A 25,740-nucleotide genomic window follows, 5' to 3' on the forward strand; every position below is an offset into this window, starting at 1 on the left:
CATATTAAGGAACTAAGAGAGCCCAATTCCTGGCCTCACTCCAGGTGTGCTGTGGAGGCAAGCGGCTGAGGCCATGCTATGCTGGCAGGCTATGTGTGGTGCATTTGAAGCAAAGATACGTGGGTAATCCCAGTCCTTAGACACATGGGACATCTCCTATCCTCCATGAATTTCTGCCACATGGTGCTTTTCAAGGATGGGACATGGGCTTAGGAAGCGATGGAATGGAGAGGTGGGGGTGGGCAGCAGAAGGGGCAGAGGAGCAGGGCAGAACCCTGTTTCGTGTTCAGCACTGTGCCAGGTGAAACCCAAGTTACAGACCCAAAGAAGCAGGTGGACACTCATGAGTTTCAGCAGCTTTTAATACTGTCAGACACTCCTACAGGGTGTGTGGTCTTCCCTTCCGGGACTCACTCATGCCCTCACACAAACAGTCCATCTTCCTTCTGAAACACACATGAAGATAGTCCAGTTCTGCATTGCGCATCACGTCAGAACCACACCAGAGACACACATTCCTGCCAGCTGGGACTGATCCCAAATCTAGAGGCTCCTCTCTGCCAGGCGCCAAGCCGTTGCCATGCTGTGAGGTCAGTGAGGGGCACACTGTGCCCATTTGCCACCACTCTCACTCTTGTAAGCATGTAGCGTGCATCGATAGACCCAGTATTGCCATTCCAAAGCACTCAAGTCTCATGAGACAGCCTCCCTCCCTCCCCCCTTAAAATCACAAGATTGGCTTAAAAATCATGAATTTCAAAAAATAATCCATTTGGTCTTAAAAATCCTGAGATTTAAAGAATAATCCATGTTGAGTTCTTCTGCCTGTCCTGAGTTTGGAGCATTTAATGGTCATGTTTTCAAGCTTTTCTCTGCAACCAGGAAGGCCAGAATCTACTTGGTTTTCTCCTTAAATGAGAGCAGTCTCCTGCAATCAGCTGACTCCGGGAGCTGGGGCTTTGAGAAAACACCAAGTAACACGAGACTCAGAATAAAATCAGAAATGGTATCAATGTACAGGGCTGTCCTTAGGATTTATGGGGCCCTATGCGGTACTACTATATGCCCAATGGGAGCTGGTGTGGGGAGGGGATGACGATTTTAAAGATGTGATTTTACAATCTTCAGCAACACACTAATGAAATATTTTTAAAACAAATTTTAAACTAAGCTTCTGTAGAATAGTAAATTCAGAACTTGGCAGGCATTGGCAAATGCCTATTAAATGGCTTCATGACCACTTGAATGGCTCTTTCACAGGTTCCGTGTTCTGCTAATAGGGCTGGCAGGCTTGTTCATTTTTAAGATAACTAGATCCTCTCCAGAGGAAGCAGAACCGCAGAACAGGGATAGGAGGAAGCAGCTGGATAGACATTAAGACCCAGTGGTGCCCCAGATCTTCAGGTGCCCTACACAACTGCGTATTCTGTGTATGGGTAAGCACTGCTCTGACAATGTGAATCAGGGCAGGGCAGGCACCCAGGACTGCATGATGAGGCTGTGGTGGGCACCAAACCCACTGAGGGCAACCTTTGCTCAAGATGAAGGAAGAAACATTGCTGAGCCTGGGACTGTCACGAGAAAGCAAGGGGAGTTAATATGCAAACTGAGCAGCCTCAATGGGACTTGGCAGATCAGCAGCACAGAGCAAACTAAGTGCCCTTCCCCAACACACACTTTGTACAGACCAAATGCTCCAAGCACCCTGCAGTGATAAGGCAGCAGTTTGATTCAGAACCAGGACATAACGAGTCCCCACTCCAGGCTGTCACGTGTCATGCAACGTGTCAATTGACTCGGTGCTGAGGATCGTATCATGGGGATTGCTGTCGGCTACAGAGTTCCCTGCACGGCAGAAGGGTGTAAAAGCTCCATACCACAAGGCTAGTTTCCTCTATGTGCTGCCTCTGCCTTGCTCTGCTCCCCGCCCCCCCCTCTCCCCTCCCACCCCTTGCCTTGGCATGGTAGAATTGAGGCAGTATCAGGAAATATGGCTGGAGAATCTCTGGGTTCTCCTTTAGCTGGGCACCATCATGGGACTCGGTGCCACAAAGCACCATGGACAAACGGTTTGCTGGGGCCAGCATTTTGCCCTCCAGGAGAGTCTGGGCTGTGGACTTTGCCATGAGGTACCTCAGTGGTTAGAGCCCAGGAACGACGACTGCCTGGGCAGGCATACGGGCCTCATGTTTGGATGGCAATGGAGGATGAGAGACTGGTGGTGACTGTCAGGTTGACTGGGCTCTCCCGTATGAACCAGCCACAGCAGGGTGCTCAGAAGTGAGGCTCCTAGGACCACAAGTATATAGGAAGGCAGGTAGCACTGCCCCTGTCCTTGTGCTCGCCGGGTCTGTAAGCAGCATGAGTACTGGTGTCCACCCTGGGACATTATGGGCAGGTGCTGGACTTTGGGTCAGGCACCCCGCTCCCTCACAAGATTTTGCAACAGCAGTTACTCATGCCCTTTCTCCCAGCTCCCCCACTGGCAAGCAGAGATCTTCCCATGCATGTGCCCTTAGGGAACAGGGCAGCTTCCCTGTCTGAATCCAGTGCAGGTTTTTGCCTGCGCTGGTGCCCTGTGTCCTCTGACTTGGTCCATGTTCTCGCCCCTTCTCATCACTCCCTTGGCACTGTCCTGAAGTGACAGGACCCGCAGCAATATGGCAGCTGGGCAGCAGCCTGCAAGCAGGGGATGATTGGTGCACTTACAGCAACAGATTATTCCCAAAGGTCCTTCTGAATTACTTTAGGAGCCAGAGAACTGGAAGCTCCTCCCCTCGACTCACAAGTCAGGGGGAAGCCCGCTACCCGCCAATGCTTGAGAGACTGAGGCCATGAGTGGAGGGGCCTGCCCCGAGCTCCTGGGCATCTCACTCAAAGGCTCCCCTGTATGCTGAGGTTGATGGAGACCAGGAAGCTCTCAAGTGCTAAGGGCCCTTCAGTGGAAGCAGAGCTAAAAGAGGGAGTAGTTTTCAGGATCTGATGGAGGTCGCTAGGGCCCGTTTGCAGAGAGCCCCATAAGGGTCTGGGTGGGAAATACCTGGACCATCATGCAGGGGCTAAGAGGGCATAAGCCCCTCACCTGGGACAGACCCCTAAAGTGCAGAGCTGTGGGGCCAGAGAGCTCCATGGTCTTCTGCATGCTAGTGCAAGCATAGTAGCTCCACCCATACAGGGCCATCACATTCTCTTCTAAAGCAAAGGCAGAGGGGACCCAGAGTCCTCCCTTGACATTTCTACCAGCTACAGTCATGCACTCTCTGCCCCTCTCCAACTCTCCCCTCTGCCAGACCAGGAACCAAAGACAGCCGTCATGGGGCAGCATGGTTGAGACACAGAGAGGGAGACATTACAGCAGCAGGAGTGCAGGGGAAGGGCCAGGAGTGGGGAGCTGGGGGGTAGGGGCAGCCCAGTCCTTGCCTTCCACGCCACCTTCCCTGGCTGACTACTCATCACAGCCCAGCAGCTCCATGCGCAGCGTGATGCGGTTGTGCCACGCCATGGGCAGAATGCGCACAAAGCGGGCGTAGAAGGGCACGTCAAACACATTCTTCTTGTGAGAGGTGTTGTCAGTGTTTCCTTGGAAGATCTGCAGAGAGAGGGAAGGAACCATTAGCATAGGGAGCAGGTGCCATGGAAAAGGAGGCACTGCTGGGTTGAAAAGTACTGTAGGAGGGGAGCTCTCCAAGTGCCCTGCCCCCCACATACAGGCAGTCCCCGGGTTACATACAAGATAGGGACTATAGGTTTGTTCCTAAGTTGAATTTGTATGTAAGTCGGAACTGGCTCCAGATTCAGCTGCTGCCACTGAAACTGACCAGGGGCTGACTACAGGAAGCCGGAGGCAGAGTTGCTCTGCCCCCAGCTTCCTGGAATCAGCCTGATCAGTTTCAACAGCTGCTGAATCTGGAGCCTGGGACAGAACAGCTGGGGCGCTGCCTGGTAGGTTCCCACAGGACCAACCCGGCAGCACCCCAGCTGCTCTACCCGAGGCGTCCCGCAACAAAAGCCTGGTCTACTGGGGGGGGCGCACTAGCTGCGCACCCTCCCTCCCCAGCAGACCAGGGAGACCCGAGCAAAGCCGCCCAGGTGGCGGGACCCCTGCCGCCTGGGCGGCTTTGCTCCTGTCCCCCTGGTCTGCTGGGGGGGTCCAGCAAAGCCGCTGGACCCCCTCCAGCAGACCAGGGACACCCGAACAAAGCCGCTGCCTGGGTGGCTTTCCTTGGGTGTCCCTGGTCTGCTGGGGGGGTCCAGCGGCTTTGCTGGACCCCCCAGCAGACCAGGGAGACCGGGAGAAGCTTTTCTCGCCCCGGAGGAAACGGGTGGCGACCAGCCGCCCGTGAGCTCCGGGGCGAGAAAGCCCCGTTCGTAAGTGCGGATCCGACATAAGTCGGATCCACGTAAGTTGGGGATTGCCTGTACACAGCAAGGATGGTCAGTATGACGGGCCCCATCATGTCTGCCCCATTAAACACTAGGTGCAGCTGCTGATGAGCTAGGCACTGAGATATGAGCTTGGCACCAGCAGCTCTTTGGTTGGTGATGCCACTCCTCTGCTGCTATAAGCCATCTAGGCGCCTGCCCATTCCAGCCCCTTTGGAAATGCTGGAATTTGTAGTTTCCCCCTGTGCTGCCAAAGCCCCTTCCCTGCACACACCTTGCTGCTGTTTGTCCTGTTGTCCTTGTAAACCGTCCAGGACGTCCCATTATCACTGTAAGCCACTTTGTAGGCTGCCACATACTGAATGTGCCCAAAATCTCGAGCCCCTTGAGTGATGACGCCGGTCACCTTCTTCTGTGTGCGTAGGTCGACCTGCCAGAGATACGGGGCTTTTTCAAAGGGTGCCACTCGCTTTGCCCCCAAAGTGAGTCAGGTCCCAAGAGAGACAAGCTGGGAGAGGCAGGAGCTTTGCAGGCCTCATCCACTCAGCTCTACTGATGGCCCTCAGGCCTGACAGCAGTCCCTCTGCTATTCCAGTCCTGGGCTTCGCATGGACAGCCTCCGGCTCTGTGCACCTTTGCTAAGTGAAGATCACCCACTGCCTAGGACAGCTCACTATACACACCAACCTGTCTGACTGGGAACATGGGCAGATTCTACCCACAGCCCAGCACAGTGCATTCCCTGGGGAATTCCCCCTCTGCACAAATGGCACAGAGACAATATAGGCAACCCCACACTGAACCTGGTATGAGGGTGTGCTGGAGTGTGGCCAAAGACAGGAGTAAGCAGCTCTGGGTTAGGCGAGGGAATGGCTAGGGCTCTTCGGGCTCCAACTATTCTGGGCAGCAGAGCGGTAAGTGAGCCATGCAATGTGCTCTAGGCCCCAGAGCAACTCCAACTTAAGCATACAAAGCTTTCTTTGCCTTCCCCCAGCCTGGGTGGCCTCACTAGTGCTGAGCTTCCTCACAGGTGGGAAGGAGGGAGACGAGGGAACGTGGAAGGAGAGCAGAAGGCTGGCGTGGAGACAAGCAGGTGGGTTACCCAGAAGGAGCTGCAGTCGGGGTACACGGACTACGTGCCAAAAGATCTCATAGGGCCAGAGACACCCCCATGAAGGAAGAGTAAAGGGACCCAGGCTGAGATGCTGTGACATTGCAGGGACAATCAGATAAAGGCAAACGCTGGGAAAGGTCAGTTCTGGAAGGCTTGTTTCCTAAGGGCAGGATTGGCTTCTCAGCTCTCTAGAGACACTCTCTGGCCTGGCTCTTCACTTTCTCTGCTTAAGCTGCCACCACCGAGGATTCTGAAATCACCTGAAGGAGGAGCTGGGGCCTGGGATAATGACAGGAAAACTGACAGATTCATGTATCAGAGGGGTAGCTGTGTTAGTTTGAATCTGCAAAAGCGACGAGAAGTCCTGTGGCACCTTATAGACTAACAGATGTATTGGAGCATAAGCTTTCATGGGCAAAGACCCACTTCGTCAGATGCATGTACCACAAAGTGCCACAGGACTCCTCGTCGCTTCTGATAGATTCATGTGTCCCAGGAGTTTCTGTCCCCTCCCATAGCTCACCGGGAGCCAGCACTTAAGCTATAGGCAGGCTCTGGAGTAGTCACAGGGCTGAGCATTTCCCCTGTGATTCCCTCTGCTGGCTGAAAAAAGAACACAAGGCAGGAACTGAGGCCACACAGCAGAATCAAATTCTTAGCAGGAGAGTCAGGCATGGGGCATGTAGCACAGGACAGGGACAACTGAGCCAAGCTCCCATGGCCTGATCCATGTAGAACCGGGATGCTGATCTTGACCATGGGGGCGGGGGGAGAGATAAGTGATGGGACTGACAAGGGTTTCTGACAGCCACTCCCAACAAGCAGCTTCCAGTTCCTCATACATAGATACAGGGGTGCAGAGGGGACCCCTAGAAAACAGGGAGGGATAGAAAGAGGTGAGAATCGCAAGGTAGGAAACTGGGGAGAGGGGAGTCCAAAGTGTCAATGAATCCCTTCCTGAGATTCGTTTGCAATCCCATATGCACAGAGCACAGCAAACACATGGCTTTCTGAAACAGGGTCCAGCCACTGCCCGTATTCTGCCCAGGATTCAAGCTCCCCTGACAAGGACCCCCAAAGCATCCTGCACCCAGGCCTTCACAATAGAAATATATGGCCCCTCAAGAAGCTGTAATGGACTATTAGATCCATTTTACACATGGAGAAACTGAGCCAGATGCCTTGCTCAAGGCTACAGTGGGAATCAGAATGAGTTCTGCTATTGGCGCACATGTACTCCTTGGCCCCAGGCCTATGCTCATATCACCAGACTTCCCTACCTCCCTGCTGGGACAGCTACTGTGGGGTGATGGGGACACACCTGCAGCCACTCAGACTGGTCATTGTTGAGTGCGGTCCAGGCATTGGTCTTGCCTGCCTTGTTCAGACGGGCGTAATGTGGGTACCAGGTGAAACCATCGATGCCCCATGTCTTGAAGACGCTGGAGGCTGTGATCTGCTGGTCAGAGATCAGGTGGGATTTCATGCCCAGTGGCTCCGAACAACCTGCCGTGTTGAAATACACTGTAACACAATGGTTTATAGACACAGTGAAAGGGAAGAGTCCAGCAGCATCATCATCCCAAACAACATAGAGCAGGACCCAGAAATATGAGATACTAAACCAGTCCCAGGAATCCCAGAGCTATACAGACCACAACCCCAAAAATGCAAAGAGCAGAGACCACAAAGGCAGACAGCAGAGATGCCAAAGACAGAGAAAGCACTGAGCCTTGAGCACACAGAGCTGGGACCTCAAAACTCCCAGGTCCTCTCAGGAAAGCAATAGAGCCATTGAAATGGGTGAGTTTAATTTTTTTTTCAGTTCTGCATTTACCTTATACCTAATTTCCCCTGAGAGGACCATTTACTGTGTGGCAGCGCCCCCTGCTGCAGGAGGGCTGCAAGGACAACTCTCAGTACTTTCCCTCCAAGAATGTGATTAAAATTTGAACTTGTGTAGTGATAGAGATGCAGCCGTGTTAGTCTGGTCTGGCTGAAACAAAAGACAGGACTATGCAGCACTTTAAAGACTAACAAGATGGTTTATTAGGTGATGAGCTTTCATGGGCCAGACCCACTTCCTCAGATCAAATTGTGGAAGAAAATTGGCACGACCTTATATATCAAAGTGATACAATAAAAAAAAACACATATAAAATTGACAAATCAGATTTTAGAACAGGGAGGGTGAGGGGGGAAGGTTAGTGTCTGTGAGGTAATGATATTAGGAGTGATAATTGGGGAAGCTATCTTTGTAATGATAATCTTTGTAAAAGCATTACCTCACAGACACTAACCTTCCCCCTTAACCTCCCCTCCCCCCATTCTAAAATCTGATTTGTCAATTTTATATGTGTTCACTTTTTTTTTATTGCATCACTTTGGTATATATGGTCCTGCCAATTTTCTTCCACAAATTGATCTGAGGAAGTGGGTCTGGCCCACAGAAGCTCATCACCTAATAAACCATCTTGTTAGTCTTTAAAGTGCTACATAGTCCTGTCTTTTGTTTCAGCCAGCCCTTGTGTGTGTGGGGGGGGGCGGGGGGAAGCTCTGCTCTCCTCAGCACAGCACAGCACACAGCTCCCTGGCTTTATGTGCAGAATCCACTCCAGGGGCAAGGTATTGTTTCCTTCTCCCATTCCCTGGCCTAGAAAAGCCTATCTGGATTGTTACATGGGCCAGTTCCTACTGTAACCTTGCAGCCAGGAAATGGGATCAGCCCCGCACTTCTCATTGTTACCGGTGGGTGTCACTGTGGGCACTGATGCAGACAAAGAGAAGACTGGGGCAGAGGATGGGGATGGAAAACCAAAGCACAAACCCCTTATGTGGAATGAGACCTGAGCTCTCAGTGCCAAAGCAGCTGGGGCCCAGACCTGCCAGCTTGCGAGCAGTACTCCCTTTCCCTGAAAGGCTCCCGAAGATGAACTCCAGATCTTACCTCTGGGCTAATTCCTGTCGCTTGCTCTTGTTCCCAGGGCTTGGACCCCTTCTGCCATATTCCTGAAGGGCTCTCCCCCAGGTTCCTCACCTCTCTCTGTAAGGGACTGGGCCCTGGCAGAGCCCAAGCACTACTGGGGTCCTGGCAGGGTTCCAAGGGCACAAAACATACAGTGAACTTGGAAGAGTCATAGCACTAGAGATAGAGGCCTCTCAGTCCCCCAGAGCTGTTCTATCATGGACTGTGGCCACAGGCATGGAGGACTTCCAGCTCTGTCCCAGGCTCTGCCCCTTTTCCATTCCTTCCTCCAAGCCCCGCCTCACTCTATCCCAACCTGCTTATTCCCACCTCCTCCTTCCACTGCACTATACCCCACAGAGCCTCCGGCACCTTGCAAACAGCTGGGACATGGCTGCACCAACCCCGCTAGCAATACACCGGGGGCCAACAGCCAGGCAGTAAAGGTTTGCTCCCAGCCTCCCTGACAACACTGAGGGCATGTCTAAACTACAAAGCTTTTTCAAAAGAGGTTTCTTCCAATCGCATTTTCGAAAGAGGATCTTTCGAAAATTAAAGTAGTCTGGATGCATTTTGGGGGGGGGAACCCCTTTTTCGAAAAAAATGCGTAAATCTTATTTTTCAGGAAGAATTTTTTCAAAAAAGGTGGTTTTTGTTTTTTTCCCAAAAAAAATGCGTCCAGATGACTTTCATTTTTGAAAGATCCTCTTTCGAAAATGCAATCAGAAGAATATATGCAAATTCCAGGAATCTGCATATCCTCTTTTGGAAAAATCTTTGTAGTTTAGACATGCCCTGACTGGACAAACACACAAGGTACATTTCAACGAGAACAGCAAGCCTGGCTCCCCACTGGAGCAATCCAGAACCTCAGAACAGTACCCACTGTGCCAAGCGCTGCCTCGCATGTGTCATGTTAGGAATGTGGAGCTAGCAAGAGAGAAATTGGATTGGCTGAGCCTACTACAGCTAAATTACATTTTCTAGGGGACTTTGATCTTGAAGAATTTTGCAGACACTACAGAGAAATTATCTCAGCAGCTGTTCAACAGCCGCACAGAAGCGCTGCTCGGGGGGGTTGGGACAGAGTGAAGAAAGACCCCAATTGAGACTGCCTGGGAAGGATTTAGGGAGTAGAATGTCATTATCTAAGAAGTGATTTGGCTGAGACCCTGGAGTTAATACCCCAATGTTCATGAAACGAGCTAACGGATCTTTGACAACCAGGGGTCATCAAGCCTTGTCAGAAAGGCAACACCAAATCCCATAGCCAACACCACATCCCATAGCCCTGCACGGATAGCCCTGCACTGCAGTCAGTAATGACTCTGAGGTGATAGCACCCTCTGCCAAGTTGCCTACACCACTCCTTGCACCATGCCTCCTAAATGCCACACTGATATACTAAGGGCATAGACCTGAGTCTCAAGAACTGGTTTCTACATCTGGGGTAACTTTAAAAATCATTTTCTAAGCATTGACTCAGCCCAACATGTGTGATCTGATGAGGTAACAGCCTGTGCTGTGAATAACAGTGGTGGGCAACCTGAGGTTTTACGTGTGGCCCACAAGACATTTTGTTTACTGTTGCCTATTCAGACTTGCCAGATTTCACTGGTTTCCATCTGCGTCATTTGTTTCCTACCGATATTACTAAAATGACACATGTGAAGTGAGGTGTGTGCCCATTGCACACAAAAATGCCTGTGAGAGCCTTGTGCTTCCTCTGCAAAGTGCTGCTATGGTTCAATGGCACACCCCGCAAATTCTAGGCATGCAAGCGCAGTTAGCAAAACTACTCCATCCCATGAGACCATGCAATGTTGCAGTCCACTGAGATGAAGGAGGGCCATTCATGCGGCCCACTCATTAGCCTAGGTTGCCCATCCCTAGTGTACATGCACATCCGCCTCAGAGATCTATAAGACAGGAAAGTGAATGCCCCAGAGCAGCAGGCCATATCCTTGGCCCAGGGTAGACAATTACCATTCATTTCGCAGCCAACCAGCTCAAAGCGCAGTGTGCAGGCCCTGTGACACCCCACAGGGTAGATGCGGATGTACTGAGCTGTGATCGGAGGACTGAACATGTTCGTCTTCATGCCATCATTATTCACGTTCCCCTGGAAAACCTGCAATGGCATAGGCCAAGATGAGTGTTTAATGGCCAGGAATAGGGCCAATATCAAGTCCTCATCCCTTCTCTCCCCCATATCCTTGTCCACCATATTACTAAAATGACACATGTGAAGTGAGGTGTGTGCCCATTGCACACCCTAACCCTAACCCTAACCCTAACCCAGCATTTGTAGACTCAACAGAAAAAGCCATTTGACAGAACACAACTCATCACCAACACAGATATTCTCTGGAGAGTCACAGTGTTGCCAAACCAAAATTCTCATATAGTCACAGGATCACAGCCACTTAGGTTTTAAGAAATACACCAATTATTGCAAGATCTATCAGAGAAAAATCAAGAAAACTGGTAACACTGCTGTCAATTAGTCGGTAAGTTTATAGGCCAGCTGACTTACAGGGAAGGAGTGCTCTTGGTTCTGTAAATAAACACCTATACAGTAATGTATACTGTACCATACAGTAGAAGTGCCTGAATTATTTGTTACCAGTTCAGCGCCTCTAGCAAATTGTTTGAAGACCAATCCCATTCTCTACAAATGTATCTGTGGACTAGATTTGATGGAGCTGAACAAATCATCAACCCCTTTAGGGAGTTTGCATACTTTTCACTTTGGTCACCGTTTACTCTCTTTGCTGTGTGGCTGGTCACACATGGTATTGTGTCTGCTCCCTGATAGACTGACAAACATTTTGAACAGGAGACATCGTACATGGAGGCTGCCCACAAACTTGTGAATCAGAACCCACAGCTCAGAGCAAAGCAAACTTGGGATATTCGATTCTCTGCCTGTGTGCAGCTGTGTACAACTGTTGATATTATTATGAAACTACTGGTATTTATTGTTCCCAATACTTTTCTGAGAACCCAACGGTCCTGTGTGCAGCTCCTGCAAAGACACATCTCTTCTAAGCAAATGCCAACCCCAAGAAGGGACACAAAGCTCCCACCATTTCACAGTGGTAACATGCAGATGTGCCAACGCTCCTAGGATATCATCCTCCTCGCTCCAGGCTGATACAGCCCCCACATTTCCCTCCCACATGCGGAGGCAGCTGGCACATTACTGCAACTACCCACCTTGTCTCGATCCTGAATCTCATCCTTGCAGAACACAAACACACGCCCATCCAGGCTGTGTGCTACTTTGAAAGAGTGGACGTACTCTGCCCAGCCTGCCCGACTGGCACCCTGTGTGATGATCCCTGTCAGCCGCATCTTCCTCAGCAGGTTTGCCTACGGCACAACATAAGGTTTCTCAGATGGGCAGGTAGCATGCGACAGAGCCTAACACAGAATAGAGGCTGCACTACACCCTGCTCTCCCAGGCCTTCCATGGAGTATTAGGTTTGTGTGACCTGCAGCCCAGCTGGACTCCTGAGAACCAACTCAGCTTTAGTACTGTTGAAAGTGACTGCCCTGTGGAGGGTGGTCTGTCCATCTGCGGGCTGTCCCATTGTTTCAATGCAGATCTCCCTCTCCCCACAACCTAACACCATGATCTAGGCCCCTGGTCAAGGAGGGAAGGATGCCCAGCTGTACCAACAGAGTACACTGGAGGGTATTCCCTGAGTACCACTTCCCAGGAGATGGAGCATCCTGCATCATCAAGAAATGCCAGCTGACCCACAAGGGATGCTGCCCTGAGACACCTCCTTCTATGAGTCATGTTAACATTAGGAGGATGTCCATGTGACATGGCTACTCCAAGGTGGAGATTTCAGCAGGGAATAGTACAGCAGGTTCACATTCCCATTAGGGATGTTAAAAAGTGGGTAATTGTGTAAGCGTTGAAAATCTCAGCTGTTACACGGTTACAAGTGCCTTGCGCTCCTCACAGGATGGGAGGCAGCTTCGCGTGCTCACCCGCTCCCAGGCCAATTAGAGCCTGGGAACGGGGGAGCCGTGCAAAACTTCCTTCACCTTGACCCCGCCCTACGCGAGCGTACGGCACTTTAAAGTGATGTGCACTTCTCACAGGGCAGGGGGGTGAGGGGAAGGGCAGAGGAAACTTTGCATTTATCTCCCACCCCCAGGCCAATCAGGGCTCAGGGGTGGGGGAGCATGTGGCGTCTCCTCCCACTCTGCGAGCAGCGCGCAGCGCTTCAAAGCGTGGTGTGCTCCTGGCAGGGTGGGAGGAAGCTTTCTGTACTGTCTTTCCCTCAGGCCCTAATTGGCCTGGGGTCAGTGGAGTGGCAGGGCCTCCACGGGCTGGATCAACCCGTTTGCCCTTTTGCCCACCCCTGGTCTAGTGCTTGGGGCTTCAAAAGAAGCCTGTTCTGCAATGACCCACCCAAGAGAAAGTCTGTGTGTTCCAGCCAGCTGGTACCTGAATCCAGGGGCTCTTGTCATAGTTGCTGGAGGTCCAGGCATTTACAATTCCATTGTTGTTGAGTCGGGCCAGCTCGGGACCCCAGCGCTGCAGGCCTAGGAACCCATAGTGCACAGATGAAGCTGACAGCTGGGCATCTGCAATGGCCCTTCCCTCCATGCCCAGCAAAACGGCACAGCCTGGAGCAGAGAAAGGGAATGGGGGCAAGAGAAGGGTGGGAGATTGGGGATGAAAAGAAGGTGGGTAGGTCATCAGTAAAGGGCTGTGTCTACACTGGCATGAATTTCCGGAACTGCTTAAAACGGAATACTATTCCGTTTTCAGTTTTTCCGGAAAAGGAGCGTCTACATTGGCAGGCTGCTTTTCCGGAAAAGCCCTTTTTCCGGAAAAGCGTCTGTGGCCAATGTAGACGCGCTTTTCCGGAAAAGACTACTGGGCTGTCTACACTGACCCTTTTCCGGAACAGTGTTCCGGAATAAGGACTTATGCCCGAGCGGGAGCAGAATAGTTTTTCCAGAATAGCGGCTGATTTTGTACAGTAGAGCATCGTTGCTTTTCCGGAAATTCAAGGGCCAGTGTAGACAGCTCGCAGCTTATTCCGGAAAAGCGGCTGATTTTCCGGAATAAGTGGCCCAGTGTAGACACAGCCAAGGAAGAACAAGAACAAGAGAGAAAAAGAATGTAACACTCTCACCATCGTATTCCTAAAGTTCTCTGGAGACACCTCTTGTCTCATGGGAATGAAAAGGATACTAGATCAGATCAGGGACCTTCTTTGGCCACTTGGGGCTTTGGTTTGGAGCCTCATTAAGATGAAGAAGATGGCTAGTTCTCCCTGATCCCCAGCCAATCTGGCTTCACCCCAACCCCTTCCCATAGTTGTGCCCTCAACACTTCCCAAACCAAGTTTATTCAGACACAGTTGGTCTACAGTGGTCTTGAACGCTCTCAGAGAAGATGTTCTTTTCACCACCATCATAAGCCTGGACAGCCTGAAGAGGGAATGCTCCTTGTATGAAGCTCTCTTTTCTACTACCCAGCCATCACGGCTGTCCCATCACAGCAACAAGATATACGGAGATTCAAAGAGGGAAAGTCCCCTCTGGGATGGGTTTGTGACCCAGCATCTGGGACCATCCCAGAGTCATGAGGCAAGCAGGAGGTCCTCCATAAGGGACTCAGTGCTCTCTCCGGGATGCCTCCCCAGCACTAATTTCATTCACACTGGGCTCTGCAGAGTCAACGGGCTCATGGATGACTATTGAGCAGCTTCAAAAGTCATCAACCTCAGTTTTTTCCTAACCACAACCCATGAGGCCTCCCTTTGTGCTCGCTGGTACTGCTGAGAGCAGAGAGGGGCATCAGGAAGTATGTATGTATGTGTGTGCACACGTGTGTGTATAGAGGATGGGGTGTATAAAACCACCTGTCACAATGAAGGACTTACGGACATGGCAGGTCTTCCCCAGGAATGGAGAGGGACATTTGCAAGCATAGTCACCGCTCAGGTCTAGGCAGGTGCCTCCATTTTTGCATGGCTCTGAGGAGCACTCGTTCACATCTAGGGGAGATAGGAGTGAAGATGAGAGAGAGCCACAGCCCTCCCAGCCTCAAACCCAGCATCACAGGATGGGCAGGGAATCATAAGAACATAAGAACATAAGAACGGCCGTATTGGGTCAGACCAAAGGTCCATCTAGCCCACTATCCTGTCTACCGACAGTGGCCAGCACCAGATGCCCCAGAGAGGGTGGACCGAAGACAATGATCAAGCGATTTGTCTCCTGCCATCCCTCTCCAGCCTCTGACAAACAGAGGCCAAGGACACCATTTTATCCCCTGGCTAACAGCCTTTTATGGACCTAACCTCCATGAAATTATCTAGCTTCTCTTTAAACTCTATTATAGTCCTAGCCTTCACAGCTAGGACTATAATAGAATCCCATCACACACACACAGATTTATCAGCAGGCAGCCGCTCTGGCAAGCCAGGTGAGTGCTTTAATCCAAGAAGCTGTTCAAACTGCTGGGTTGCTTGCAGGAGTAGGGGCTCTAGCTGAGATGCCCAGCTACGCCACTCCTACCAGAGTGGACTGGACTTAGGGGCACAGGTGGTTCTATGCATCTGTGTGAACCTCTGAGGAGGGTCCCCCTGAACACTGCAGATGATGCACAAAGTCTCCTTTTGAGCAGGCAGAGCCCCAGGTGTCATAAAAGCAGAACTGCCACTGGCCAAGCTATGGTTAAGATGCAGAGGCCAGACACACCCCATTGCACTGCCCTTATCCTCAGTATCTTTATAATTTTTTCTAGGTCCCTCAGGGCACTCACTGCTGATCTCTGCATCCCACCTGGAGTCAGCCCCTGCATCCCACTTGGCTCTGCTCCGACACTGTGCCCACCAGGCCCTGCATCCTACCAAGAGTAAGCAATCACATCCAATCCAGTACAACCATCTCTTCCAGCATCTCCCCATATCCCACGCAGCTCTAGTCCCTGCATCTCACCTGGTGCTGGCCTACTTACCCCAAGTGGCACCAGCTTCCACACCCCACCTCCCACTCTAGCAGCTCTGGGACCCATGATTCAGAGCAGGTCTGACAGCTGGGCTGCTACAGAACAGCTGGCATCACAGAGCCCCTGCCAGTGGACACGAGAGCCAGCAAGTAAGTTCAGAGGCATGTGAGGGGAGAGAGTCACCATGCAAGACTTGCCAGTGCATTCCCTGAGCTTCGGGTAGAGAAACATCCAATGCCTTGGTGGAAACAAACCCAGGGGGTATTTTGCTGGATTAGAAACTTACAGCTCCTCCCCCACAGACCTCATTGGAAACCTACACAAACACAATCCACCCCATGGACACCAGGTCTCCATGCTCCCCTCCCACTTCAGCAGCTCCTCCTGCATTGAGGTCTTTCTGCCCCTTCCCCATCCCCCCCAGAGCCAGTGCTCGCTGCCCCCGCCCTTGGAGAAGCAGCCCACACTCACTCTTTTGGCAGTGGGTGCCTTCATACCCCGCAGGGCACTTGCAGACATACTCGGTAAAGACATCGCCCCGGTTGGGCACCATCTGGCACTTGCCATTGTTGTGGCAGGGATTAGGCTGGCAGGGACCTGGGGAAGGAAACAGAAAAAGCAAACAGTTGTCAAAAGGGAACAGGATAAGGAAAAATCAACCTGGTTCCAGGGGTGAAGGGCTCGGGTTCAAGCATGCCCTTTACTGTGACTTGGTGACCCCAAGACATGCTTGGCTCTGATATTATTGCATTTGGCTGTTAGTGCCCCTGAGGTGTGTGTGACTCTGGTACAAGCCTGCACTGGTTGTCATCAGTGTTTGAAACTGGGACCTTCAGCTCCATAACAGAGCGCTCTACCACTCCATTGCCTGGTAGCAGTAGGAAGATGTTATCCTGCAAAAGACCAGTCGCTAGAAAAGGGCATGGCATGTGCTTAGACAGTCTGTCATTTATTTCCCCATGAAAAGAAGCTCATCCTAAGACTCTAAGATCTACCTATGTTCATGTCCTTGGGCACCAGTTTTTTAAACAACAGCCTGCACAGGTCATTGGCGAGGTGGGAATTTGAAACCAGCTGGGGGAGGAGGTCATGGCATGGGAACTTTGCTATTTACTTGTGCCTGCAAGGCACATGTTGATCTAACAGATCCACACACTTGGCTGGTTTATTGTTGATGCATCACCACAACATGCAGGTCACATTCTGGTCTCCAGGGAACAGAACCTCTGGATCTCCCTCCCGCATGGGCTGTACCTGTCTCTGTGTCATTGCAGTCAATCCCAGCGAAGCCTTCGGGGCAGATACAGAAGAAGGGAGTCTCACTGCTACCAGTCAGGCAGGTGCCCCCATTCTGACAGTGGTTCACATCACATAAGTCACCTGTAACCAAGGCCACAAGTCATTACAAAAACTAACTGCCAGGGAACCCACACACAAGCCAGCTACAGACCCAGGTCTTTGACTTAAATCTGATTCTACAGAAAAATTCAAATGCAGATATCCTGCCAAATTGAAATGCAGATATCCTGCCTTTGCAAAGCTCATCCATGTTCCATTGGGGGCAGCCCATTCTGAAATTCAGTGGCACAGCGGCGGGGGGTGGGGAGGACAAGGCTGAGTTCACTCAGGGTGCTGGTGCTCCAGGACTAGATGGAGACACACTGGCAGAGCTATGCTCCAGAACTGGAACAGCAGTCAGGACAGACAGGCCACTTGCAGAGCTGGGAGTAGGGAACTTGCCCAGCTCCCAACATCCTTGTGTCCATGGCCCCAACCTGCCTTCTCACTGCAGTTCCCTAGGATTTGCCCAGAGATCAAAGTCACTCATAACTGAACTCCCCCTGGCATTTCCCGCTCTCCTCATGTGCCTTGAATGTCGCTGCCTCCTCCAGCACTGCAGGACAATGCCCTAGGTGAGGTGTGCTAGGAGCAGGAGGGTGGGGGAGGCTTAGGAAAAGGGGAACCATCAGTTCCCCCTGCTCCAGGACTGGGCCTTTGCTTTGATTTCAGCTGCCCTAGCAAACCAACAAGGAGCTCCTGACACCAATTTTCCCAGCATGTTGCCTCACATCTTACCATTTGACAGAGACAGTCTCCCACTTCCCATGTCCCTTCCCCACCACCGACTCCTCCCCATCTTGACCAGCCTACATTGGTTCTTCATTCTGCGCCCCACAGCTATGTCGTCAGGCCATCTATTTTCTATCATGCAGATCTCATTCTTTGGGGACTTTTCCATTATTCAACCGAAATGTGCTTTTCTCCAACTGATTCCTCCTAGTTCACTGGGCTGGGGGGAGGCCGTGAAATGATCAGAGGCTCCCTGGGAGGAAGGAGTGAAGAGTATTGATACTCAGAACTAGGGATGTGAACAGTTAGTCGACTATCCAATAAGCAAATGCTCATCGGATAGTCGACACTAGTCAACTAGTCGCTTCCCCCTCCCCTTGCTGCCTCTATCAGAAAGAGGCAGCAAGAGAGGGGAAAGAGGAGGGGGTGCTTCAAAGCGGCAGTGCCCCTTGGAGCCCAGGGTCAGTTGGGGGACTCTGACCTTGGGGGAGGACGCTGACCTTGGGCTCTATGTAGCCCTGATGCTTTGAAAAGCCACAGGGAGCACAGGGTCAGTGGGGGGACTGGCAGGCTCTGTGCTCCCCACAGCGCTTTTGCCTTTGAAGTGTAGCAACAGCCCTGGGACTGTTGCTACACTTCAAAGGCAGAGGCACCCTTATCGACTAATCAAATAGTCAATGCAGATTAGCCCATTAATCTAAATTTAACATCTCTACTCAGAAGCAGCAATGGCCTCCTTGGGGAGTAAATGCAGGAGTGAACATTCCTCCTCCCACCCCCTGGACTTGCATCCCAGCAGTGCAGGGAGCAGAACAGAACGGAGTGAGCTGAAAGGGTGACACATGCACTCATCCCAGTAATCAGATGGGCCAAGCACCTGACCTTCCAGTTAGATAGTTTATATTTGCCAAAGATTGAAAAACCGGCATCTCCTAAGCAACGAATGCTCTGCAAGCCCAGAAGCAAAGTTAAGAGCTAAGGGTACGTCTACACTAGCCCCCTAGTTCGAACTAGGGAGGCTAATGTAGGCATTCAAAGTTGCAAATCAAGCCCGGGATTTAAATATCCTGCACTTGATTTGCATCTTCCCGGCCAGTCGCCACTTTTTGAAATTTACAAGTCCGGACTAACTGCCCGCGTCTACACACGGCAGGGACCTGGTAGTTTGAAATAAAGCCCTACTTTGAACTATCTGTTATTCCTCCTGGAATGAGGTTTATCAGGTAGTTCGAACTAGGGCTTTATTTTGAACTACCAGATCCCTGCCGCGTGTATACACAGGAAGTTAGTCCGGACTTGTAAATTTCAAAAAATGACAACCGGCCAGGAAGATGAAAATCAAGCAGGGGTTATTTAAATCCCGGGCTTGATTTGCAATTTAGAATGCCTACATTAGCCTCCCTAGTTCGAACTAGGGGGCTAGTGTAGACATACACTAAGGGGGTACAATCCCAAGGCCTATCACTGCATGGAGACAGGGCCAGCTGCTGCTCCAAATAACAAGTTAGCACAAGAGGGGTCAGCCTCCCATATGTCTCACACATGCCCCAAGAAAATTCATCTACCCAGAGGGCACTTCCTGACTGTGCCCATTTCCTGGATGCATGGGGAGGCTCCCAGGACCCATCGGGGCATCTGCCCGCCCAAGGAGTACCCGGAAGTCTTCCCACCTGCTTCCACATGCTCCCCACCTGTTTCCCACCATCTGGGGTTCTGTGCAGCATACCGGCCTTTGCCCAGGGCCAGCCCTCTGAGGCTACGTCTGTACTGCAGGCTTCTTTCGGAAGAAGCTTTTCTGGAACAGATCTTCCAAAAAAACTTCTTCCGAAAGAGAGCATCCTCACTGCCAAAGCACATCAAAAAAGCTATCTGCTTTTTTGAAAGATAGCATCCACGCTGAATGGACGCTATCCCGCATTTAAGCTGTGATGACTATGGATGGAATGGCCACTAGGGCATGTATGGTTTTTCCTCTTTCCTCTTCTTTCAAAAGAACTCCCTCTTCCCTGTCCACACACACCTTTTTGCAAAAGAGCTCTTTCAGAAAAAGGCTTCTTCCTCATAGAAAGAGGTTTACCCAACATTAGAAAAAACCCTCTGTTCTTTCAATTTTTTTTTTCAAAAGAACACGATTGCAGTGTGGAAGTGATGTTTTTTTTTCGGGAAAATGGCAGGTTTTCCAGAAAAAAAAACCAACCCTCTATAGTGTAGACATAGCCTGAGAGATACTCCCCTGGAGATAGATAATCTCCATTTCGAGGGCAGGTGCAGTTCACAAAGTACCAGGCAAGTTCCTCCTATCCCATTCTGTCAGCCAGGGTCTCAGCGCTCACATGCTGGGTCTCCCCCTCCCTCCATAGAGGCAAGAGGGGAACCACTCCACAGCCTCTCTGCTGGCCAAGGAGCTAGCTGTGAAAGTGGGTTTGGCTGTGCTGAGCTGATACCCACCCGCTCATTTCACACAGGGACTGCCAAACATCTGGCAACCATTTCTAGGTCCCCTCCATGCTGACTTGGGCAGGATTCAAACAGGTGAACTCCGGGTAAAAGGTTGTGCCTCCCATTACCAAGCACTGGGGCCACCTTCCCTCCTGACACAAGGCTTCTCTCTGCCACACCAACTCATGCTGCAGGTGTAAGAGCTGGGAATTAGTGCAGGTGGAGACCCCCGGGGATAGGCTCCCACCCCACTACCTGTGTGGAAGTTAACGAGCTGTGAGCGCACTGCTCCGAGCTGCACTGAACAGCACGTCTCTCATTAGCCTAAGCCACTGCTCAGGGAGTTATAACTAATTAGTCTTTTAATAGCAAGGCTCCTCAGAACTAATCCCACATCCCAAGCCTCCATGTCTGCAGGGTGCGCGCGAGGCAGAGGGACCTGGCTGGTGTGTCAACTAGAGGCTTCAAAAAAGCTGCTGCTGCTCCTTTAGCCCAGCCTGAGAAAGCGGAAGAGCTTGGGCACCAGGTCAAATCGCTGCCTGTGCCGCCCAGCCTGGTTCTGCATGACCTCATCTTCCATCAATGCACTGCCATGAGCAACAGCGGAGGAGGAGGAGGAGGAGAGGAGGGAAAAGAAGGGCCAAGGAGGTGTGGGGAATCTGGGATGTCTCTTCCCATTTCATTAATCAAGGAGGGGGAGATATTTACCTCCCCCTCTCACAAGTCTCCTGGACACTACAAAAATTCAGACACAGGGATCCTTCACACCAGCTGGCAGAGGCTCTATGCACAGTGCTGGGTCTGTTCAAGAAGAGGTGCAGGCTGCTTACAGAGATACATGGGTGATAAGTGTGTGTCCACCAAAGCATCCACTGTGCTAGCTGCCTCCACTCTGGGAGCATCTGGTTCGCACTGGAGGCCAGGACTCAGCAAAACAGGTGTCTGGGCTGGAAAAGCCCCTCAACCACATTCCTCCCCAGGGTGGGGGCAAGATGTTCCCAATAATCTTATGCATATTTTAAATCTTGCAAGTAACTAAGCTTCCTCTTCCCTGTGGGGATGATTCCTCACCCTCTTTCCTACAGGGCTCACTGGCTACACCCCATTGAGCAGGCACATGATGGGCCAAATTTTCAAAAGCAGCCAGTGAGCTGTGGTGCCTCAATGGCTGGGACAGCTGGGGCCAAATTTTTACAGCTGAGCAGCACCTCCCACTCCTGCTGCCTTGGCTGGAGTTGTGAGCACCCAGCTTGGAAATGTTTGCTAATATGGCCCCAAGAATGGGTAGAGAGGCAAAAGTAAAGTCTTGAGAGGCTCTGGGCTCCATATCCCAGTTCCTCTGGGCTGAAAGGGCAGGGCAGTCCAAGACTCTGCCTTAGGAGAGGAAAATGGATGCCTCTTCCAAGGAAAACTAACAACATAACCTGCATGACCCCCACTGCCCTGGGCCCATGGTCCAGCGAGTTCACCCTGTTTTTTCCCTACTACTCCCACAGTTTCATCCCACATCCTGTTCCTCTGCTCTCCCTGTTTCCACATATTCCACTCTCTCAGCCCCTTACCTAATTCCTATCTGCTATCCTCCAAGTACAGCCTCCTCACCACTGCCCAGCCTCTGGTGGCCAGCCCGGCGCTCAGAACATGCCCATTCCTCCCTTCCCAGTTAAGGGCCATACAAACAAGGAAGGGTGGCTTCTTCTATAAGAGGGGAGTGTTACCTAACAGTTAGAGAAGGGATCTGTCAAAACGCCTGGGCTCTCTTCCCAGCTCTGGCAGAGAAGAAGACTGGGGCATGGGATGTCAGTTAGGACTAATGGGTGGAGTAGCCAATGGCCATAACAGGGAGCCAAACTTCCTAGGGCCTATTCAGAGCCACTCCCACAGTCTCTGCCTTGCGACCTAGTTTCTGTGCGGCCCTGTCTCTCTCTCACACACACACACCTGGCATAGAGGAAGGGGGGACTGAGAGAATCGGGTGCAAAAGGTGCAAAGAGCCGGGTCTCGGCGACGTTATTGCAGACGCGCTACTCATTCTCTGTATAGGGCCGTACCCGTCCCGCCGGGGCGGCCGATTCTCCCCGGTTTCAGCATCAGCCAGAGTGGAAGGGGACTTGAGTAGCTGCGGCTTGGCCCGCTGCACCCCCCACGTGGGGACAAGGCGAGTCCCAGAGCCAGGGGATCCCAGAATCTGAGCTGCGACAGCAGGTGGAAAGTGACAAGTGAGCCAGGCGGGGTACGCCCACCCCCCGGCACCCCTGAGAAGTGCGACACCTGGGACTCCCTGGAGCAGGGCAAACAGTGCAAGGGGAGATCGGCCAGTGATCCATAGCTGGGGGGCAGGATCCATGCTGCAAGACTTAGGCAGCCCCCCCCCCCCACACACACACACACGTCCCCATTGGCCTTACTGCTGCTTCTCCCCTCTCGCCCATATAAAGTCACTGCGCCTACGAGCCAAACTCACCCCTCACAGCTAAAACCACCGAGACAGCGAGGATGGCCCCGAAGAGCGTCTGCAAAGCGCTCGATTCCTTCATCCCCCTCCTCTCCGCGGCGCCGGTCCGGCTGGAGTCGCTCCCCGAGTCTGTTTGTGTCCCGACTTCTTCTCCAGAGGGATTAAGAGTCAGCGAGTGAGTCAGACGGGCGCCCGCCCCTCCGAGGCTGAGCCCGCATGACACCCGGCCCCACGTGCTCCCGCTGCCTGGCCAATGACATGCGGCACCCAACACAAGCCGCAGCAGCTTGTGCGGGTTTGCAGGGGATGGGCACACGTCCCACGCCTGGGGCAATGCACGGGGCTTGGAAACTCCCTTCTGAAGGAAGTGAAGTGAAAGTCCATGGCTGTGACCTTCCGTTGCAGCAAGGAGCAAAATGCAAACCCAGTGCTAAGGAGCTGTGTAACTGAGCTTGTGCACCTCTAGGCTCGGCAGTTCATAGCCACAGCACCTCGGGGCTTGCTGCATCAGTGATGAATGTAACAAAATTGGGTGAGCACCGCCACCTTTTTCATTATAAATTAAGCATTGGCCCTTACTCCGCATACCTGGCTCTTGTCCCACAATATTGCCCCCTATACCAGTCCTGGACTCTACACAGCCCTGCCAATGCCCCTCAGGCCTGACCTGCGGCACCCTGCTGTTCACATCCATGCCTTCTGTTCAGCTTTGTCCATGCAGCTCTCTCCTGACAGGTACACCTCCCCTTTCCCCCCAAGCATTTGTGGAAATTGAAGCATTGTCAGCTAACTCCTGTGGGGGCAGGGGCATATCTTTGTTCTCTGTGCAGTGTCTAGCACACCAGGCTGGGCATACTAGGCACTGCAGCAACAAAATAATAAGCAAACAGCGTTGGATTAAGTTGCCAAGTAGCCAACATTTATCATCATCATACACACACAGACTAAAGACCCTTGTGCCAGTCAGAATAACCAAGGCTGAAGGCATTGCACCAGGCATTATGTAAAATCTCAGTTCTGTGGATCTACACATTCCTGGGCAATCACACAGGCAGCCCCAGGTAGGGTCAGGTCATGTACCCTTTTGCATGTCAATGGAAAATTTGAGAGCAGGGTGCATGGAAGTGTTTTTGATCATCATGGTGACATGGCTGAAGAGCATGAAGCACAGCTTTCAAATGCAATGAGTGAGTGAAGGAAGGCCAGATCTTTGGTAGATTGTGACATTCCCAGAAAGACCAATCATTTTATGCTTAGGATTTGGTGCTGACAGTGCATATGCCACTAACTACTCCAAATCTGCTTGTAAGAACATCCAGATTTTTGACCCATATAGCAATACAGGTAGTCAAAAGTCAGTCACCAAGGATGTTTCCAATGCTGCCTTAATTTTTGTAGGACCTACAAACAGGGCCATCCCTACCCGTGCTGGTGCCATTCACAGTCCAGCACTAATACCCCCTGTGAGGGAGGGGGGAAATGTCTGCTCCGCCCAGGGAGGGCTGAAGCTGTGGGGAAAAGGGGTTGCCAATTCTTCTGGACCACATGGACTGGACACTATTTACTACAGTGACATCTGGCCCGTCCAGTCCGGAAAAGTTGGCAACCCAGTTCACAGACAGGAGGGAGGTGTGAGCTGGAGGACTCCGGAGTAGCAGCAGAAGGCCATGTAGCTGGCCGAAAAGAAAAAGCATTTTTAAGGGGAAAGTGCGACTTCTCTTCAGCTGCTGCTGCATTGCTGTCCCCTGCTTTGACTCCTCCAGTCTGTGAGGGCCACTCGCCACCATCTGGTATGGTTGCCAGATAGTTTAACCAAAAATATTGAACACCCCCCCCCCCAAAAAAAAAAAAAAAACATAGGGAGAAAAAACCCACCGGGGAAAAAATTCTGTTGAGAAAAAAAAGTTGTTGAGCAAAAAAAAAACCTAGCATGTGTAACCACTACGAGGCAGATTCCCCCAGCCCGTGCTGTAGAGGTTTCTTGATCTTAACTGTTGCCATGGTCTAGGTGCCACTGCATGGTAACCACACTAGGGCTATGTCTACGCTGGCGCGATCTTGTGCCAGAGCTATGCAAATGAGGCTAAGCGTGGAATATCACCGAGCCTCATTTGCATATCTAATGAGCTGCCATTTTTGCTCCTTCTTGTGCAAGAAAAACCCTCTTGCACAATGCCATTATTCCTGAAAATAATCAGCAAGAGCCTCTTGTGCAAAAATGGCGGCTCATTAGATATGCAAATGAAGCTCGGCGATATTCCAGGCTTAGCCTCATTTGCATAGCTCTGGCGCAAGATCGCGCCACTGTAGACTTAGCCTAGGTGTGTGGGTTATATATTTCCCCGAGGTGAGGAAGGGGGTCCAAAGCTTCAGAGACCCAGTTGAGATCCTGGATGAGCCCCCCTTGTAACCACCACCAGATGGATTTAAACTTGGGGCCTTGGGAGCTGAGTATAAGAGCCTCTACTCTCTGAGCTAAAAGCCAGCTGGCTCTCAGCCCATGCTGTAGAGCAGTGGTCCCCAGCGTTTTGGGGTTGCTGGGCACCTGGGGGCAGGGCACCTGGGGGCACCTGGGGGCATGTGCCGCGACCCCGGGAAGGGGCTGCCCGAGCGCCGCGCGCCCGGGGCCGGCACTGGCATGTGCCACGACCCTGGGCAGGGGCCGCCCAGGCACCGCATGCACGGGGCCGGCACCGGCATGCGCCACGACCCCGGGGCAGGGGCCGCCAATGCGCCCAGGGCTGGCACCTGCCGCACGCCCGGGGGCAGGGCCAGCCCAGATTGCTCCGCGGGTGCACATAAATGGCCCGGCGGGCGCCATGGCGCCCACGGGCACCACGTTGGGGACCACTGCTGTAGAGGTCTCTTGGTCTTAACTGTTGCTGTGGTCTAGATGCCACTGCATGGTAACCACACTAGTGTGGGGGTTACACATGGCCCCTTTAAGAAATGCTTTTGAGGCTTTTTGGCCCTAACAGGCTGTCGGTGGCCGTCCACCATCTTGTCTTCTTGCTCTGGGCCAGACAGCTCCCCTGCAGAACCAGGTAAACACCTGGGATTTTCACCTCCTATCCAGGAAAAAATCAGAAAGTACTAGACATTTTAGGTGTCCGGCATTTTCTGAATTTTTTTTACTGGACAGGAGGTGTCTGTCTAAACACCATGAAATATGGGGCAATTTTGTGCCCCAAATTATGTGGTGCCCTACATGGCTGTGTGTTTTGTGTCTGACTAAACAAGGGGGGGTAACCCCTGCACAAGCGGGCTGTGCTCAGGGCTGCAGGGGCAGGAGCGGGACAGGGAGGCAGCAGGGGTTGAATCCGCCC

The 25,740-nt window shown here is 52.0% G+C and overlaps 1 protein-coding gene across 3 annotated transcripts; it reads right to left on the reverse strand.

Moving 5' to 3' along the window:
- Positions 1 to 344: 344 nt before the first annotated feature.
- Positions 345 to 22,602, reverse strand: MFGE8 (milk fat globule EGF and factor V/VIII domain containing). 3 transcript variants are annotated; one of them, XM_075897064.1, is made up of 10 exons: positions 22,424 to 22,601; positions 16,705 to 16,830; positions 15,922 to 16,047; positions 14,381 to 14,494; positions 12,931 to 13,112; positions 11,682 to 11,837; positions 10,449 to 10,593; positions 6,819 to 7,021; positions 4,658 to 4,813; positions 345 to 3,589 (listed from the first exon to the last, which is right to left on the reverse strand). In XM_075897064.1, exons 1-10 carry the CDS (start codon positions 22,494 to 22,496, stop codon positions 3,446 to 3,448), a joined length of 1,425 nt encoding a protein of 474 aa, XP_075753179.1. In that variant the 5' UTR covers positions 22,497 to 22,601; the 3' UTR covers positions 345 to 3,445. The 3 variants fall into 3 exon arrangements, with proteins under 3 accessions (XP_075753179.1, XP_075753180.1, XP_075753181.1); XM_075897065.1 differs by having other exon boundaries at positions 6,819 to 7,003; positions 22,424 to 22,600; XM_075897066.1 differs by lacking the exon at positions 14,381 to 14,494 and having other exon boundaries at positions 22,424 to 22,602.
- Positions 22,603 to 25,740: the final 3,138 nt, after the last annotated feature.

This window comes from Pelodiscus sinensis, chromosome 14 (genome assembly GCF_049634645.1).
Source record: "Pelodiscus sinensis isolate JC-2024 chromosome 14, ASM4963464v1, whole genome shotgun sequence".
Classification (NCBI taxonomy): Eukaryota; Metazoa; Chordata; order Testudines; family Trionychidae; genus Pelodiscus; species Pelodiscus sinensis.

Coding starts and splice junctions, on each gene's coding strand:
- MFGE8 (XM_075897064.1), bottom strand. CDS start 22,496: ATGAAGGAATCGAGCGCTTTGCAGACGCTCTTCGGGGCCATCCTCGCT. Junction 16,831..22,423: donor GGTGGTTTTAGCTGTGAGGG/GTGAGTTTGGCT, acceptor CCTTGGTTACAG/GTGACTTATGTGATGTGAAC. Junction 13,113..14,380: donor GGGGAAGACCTGCCATGTCC/GTAAGTCCTTCA, acceptor TCTCTGCTCCAG/GCTGTGCCGTTTTGCTGGGC.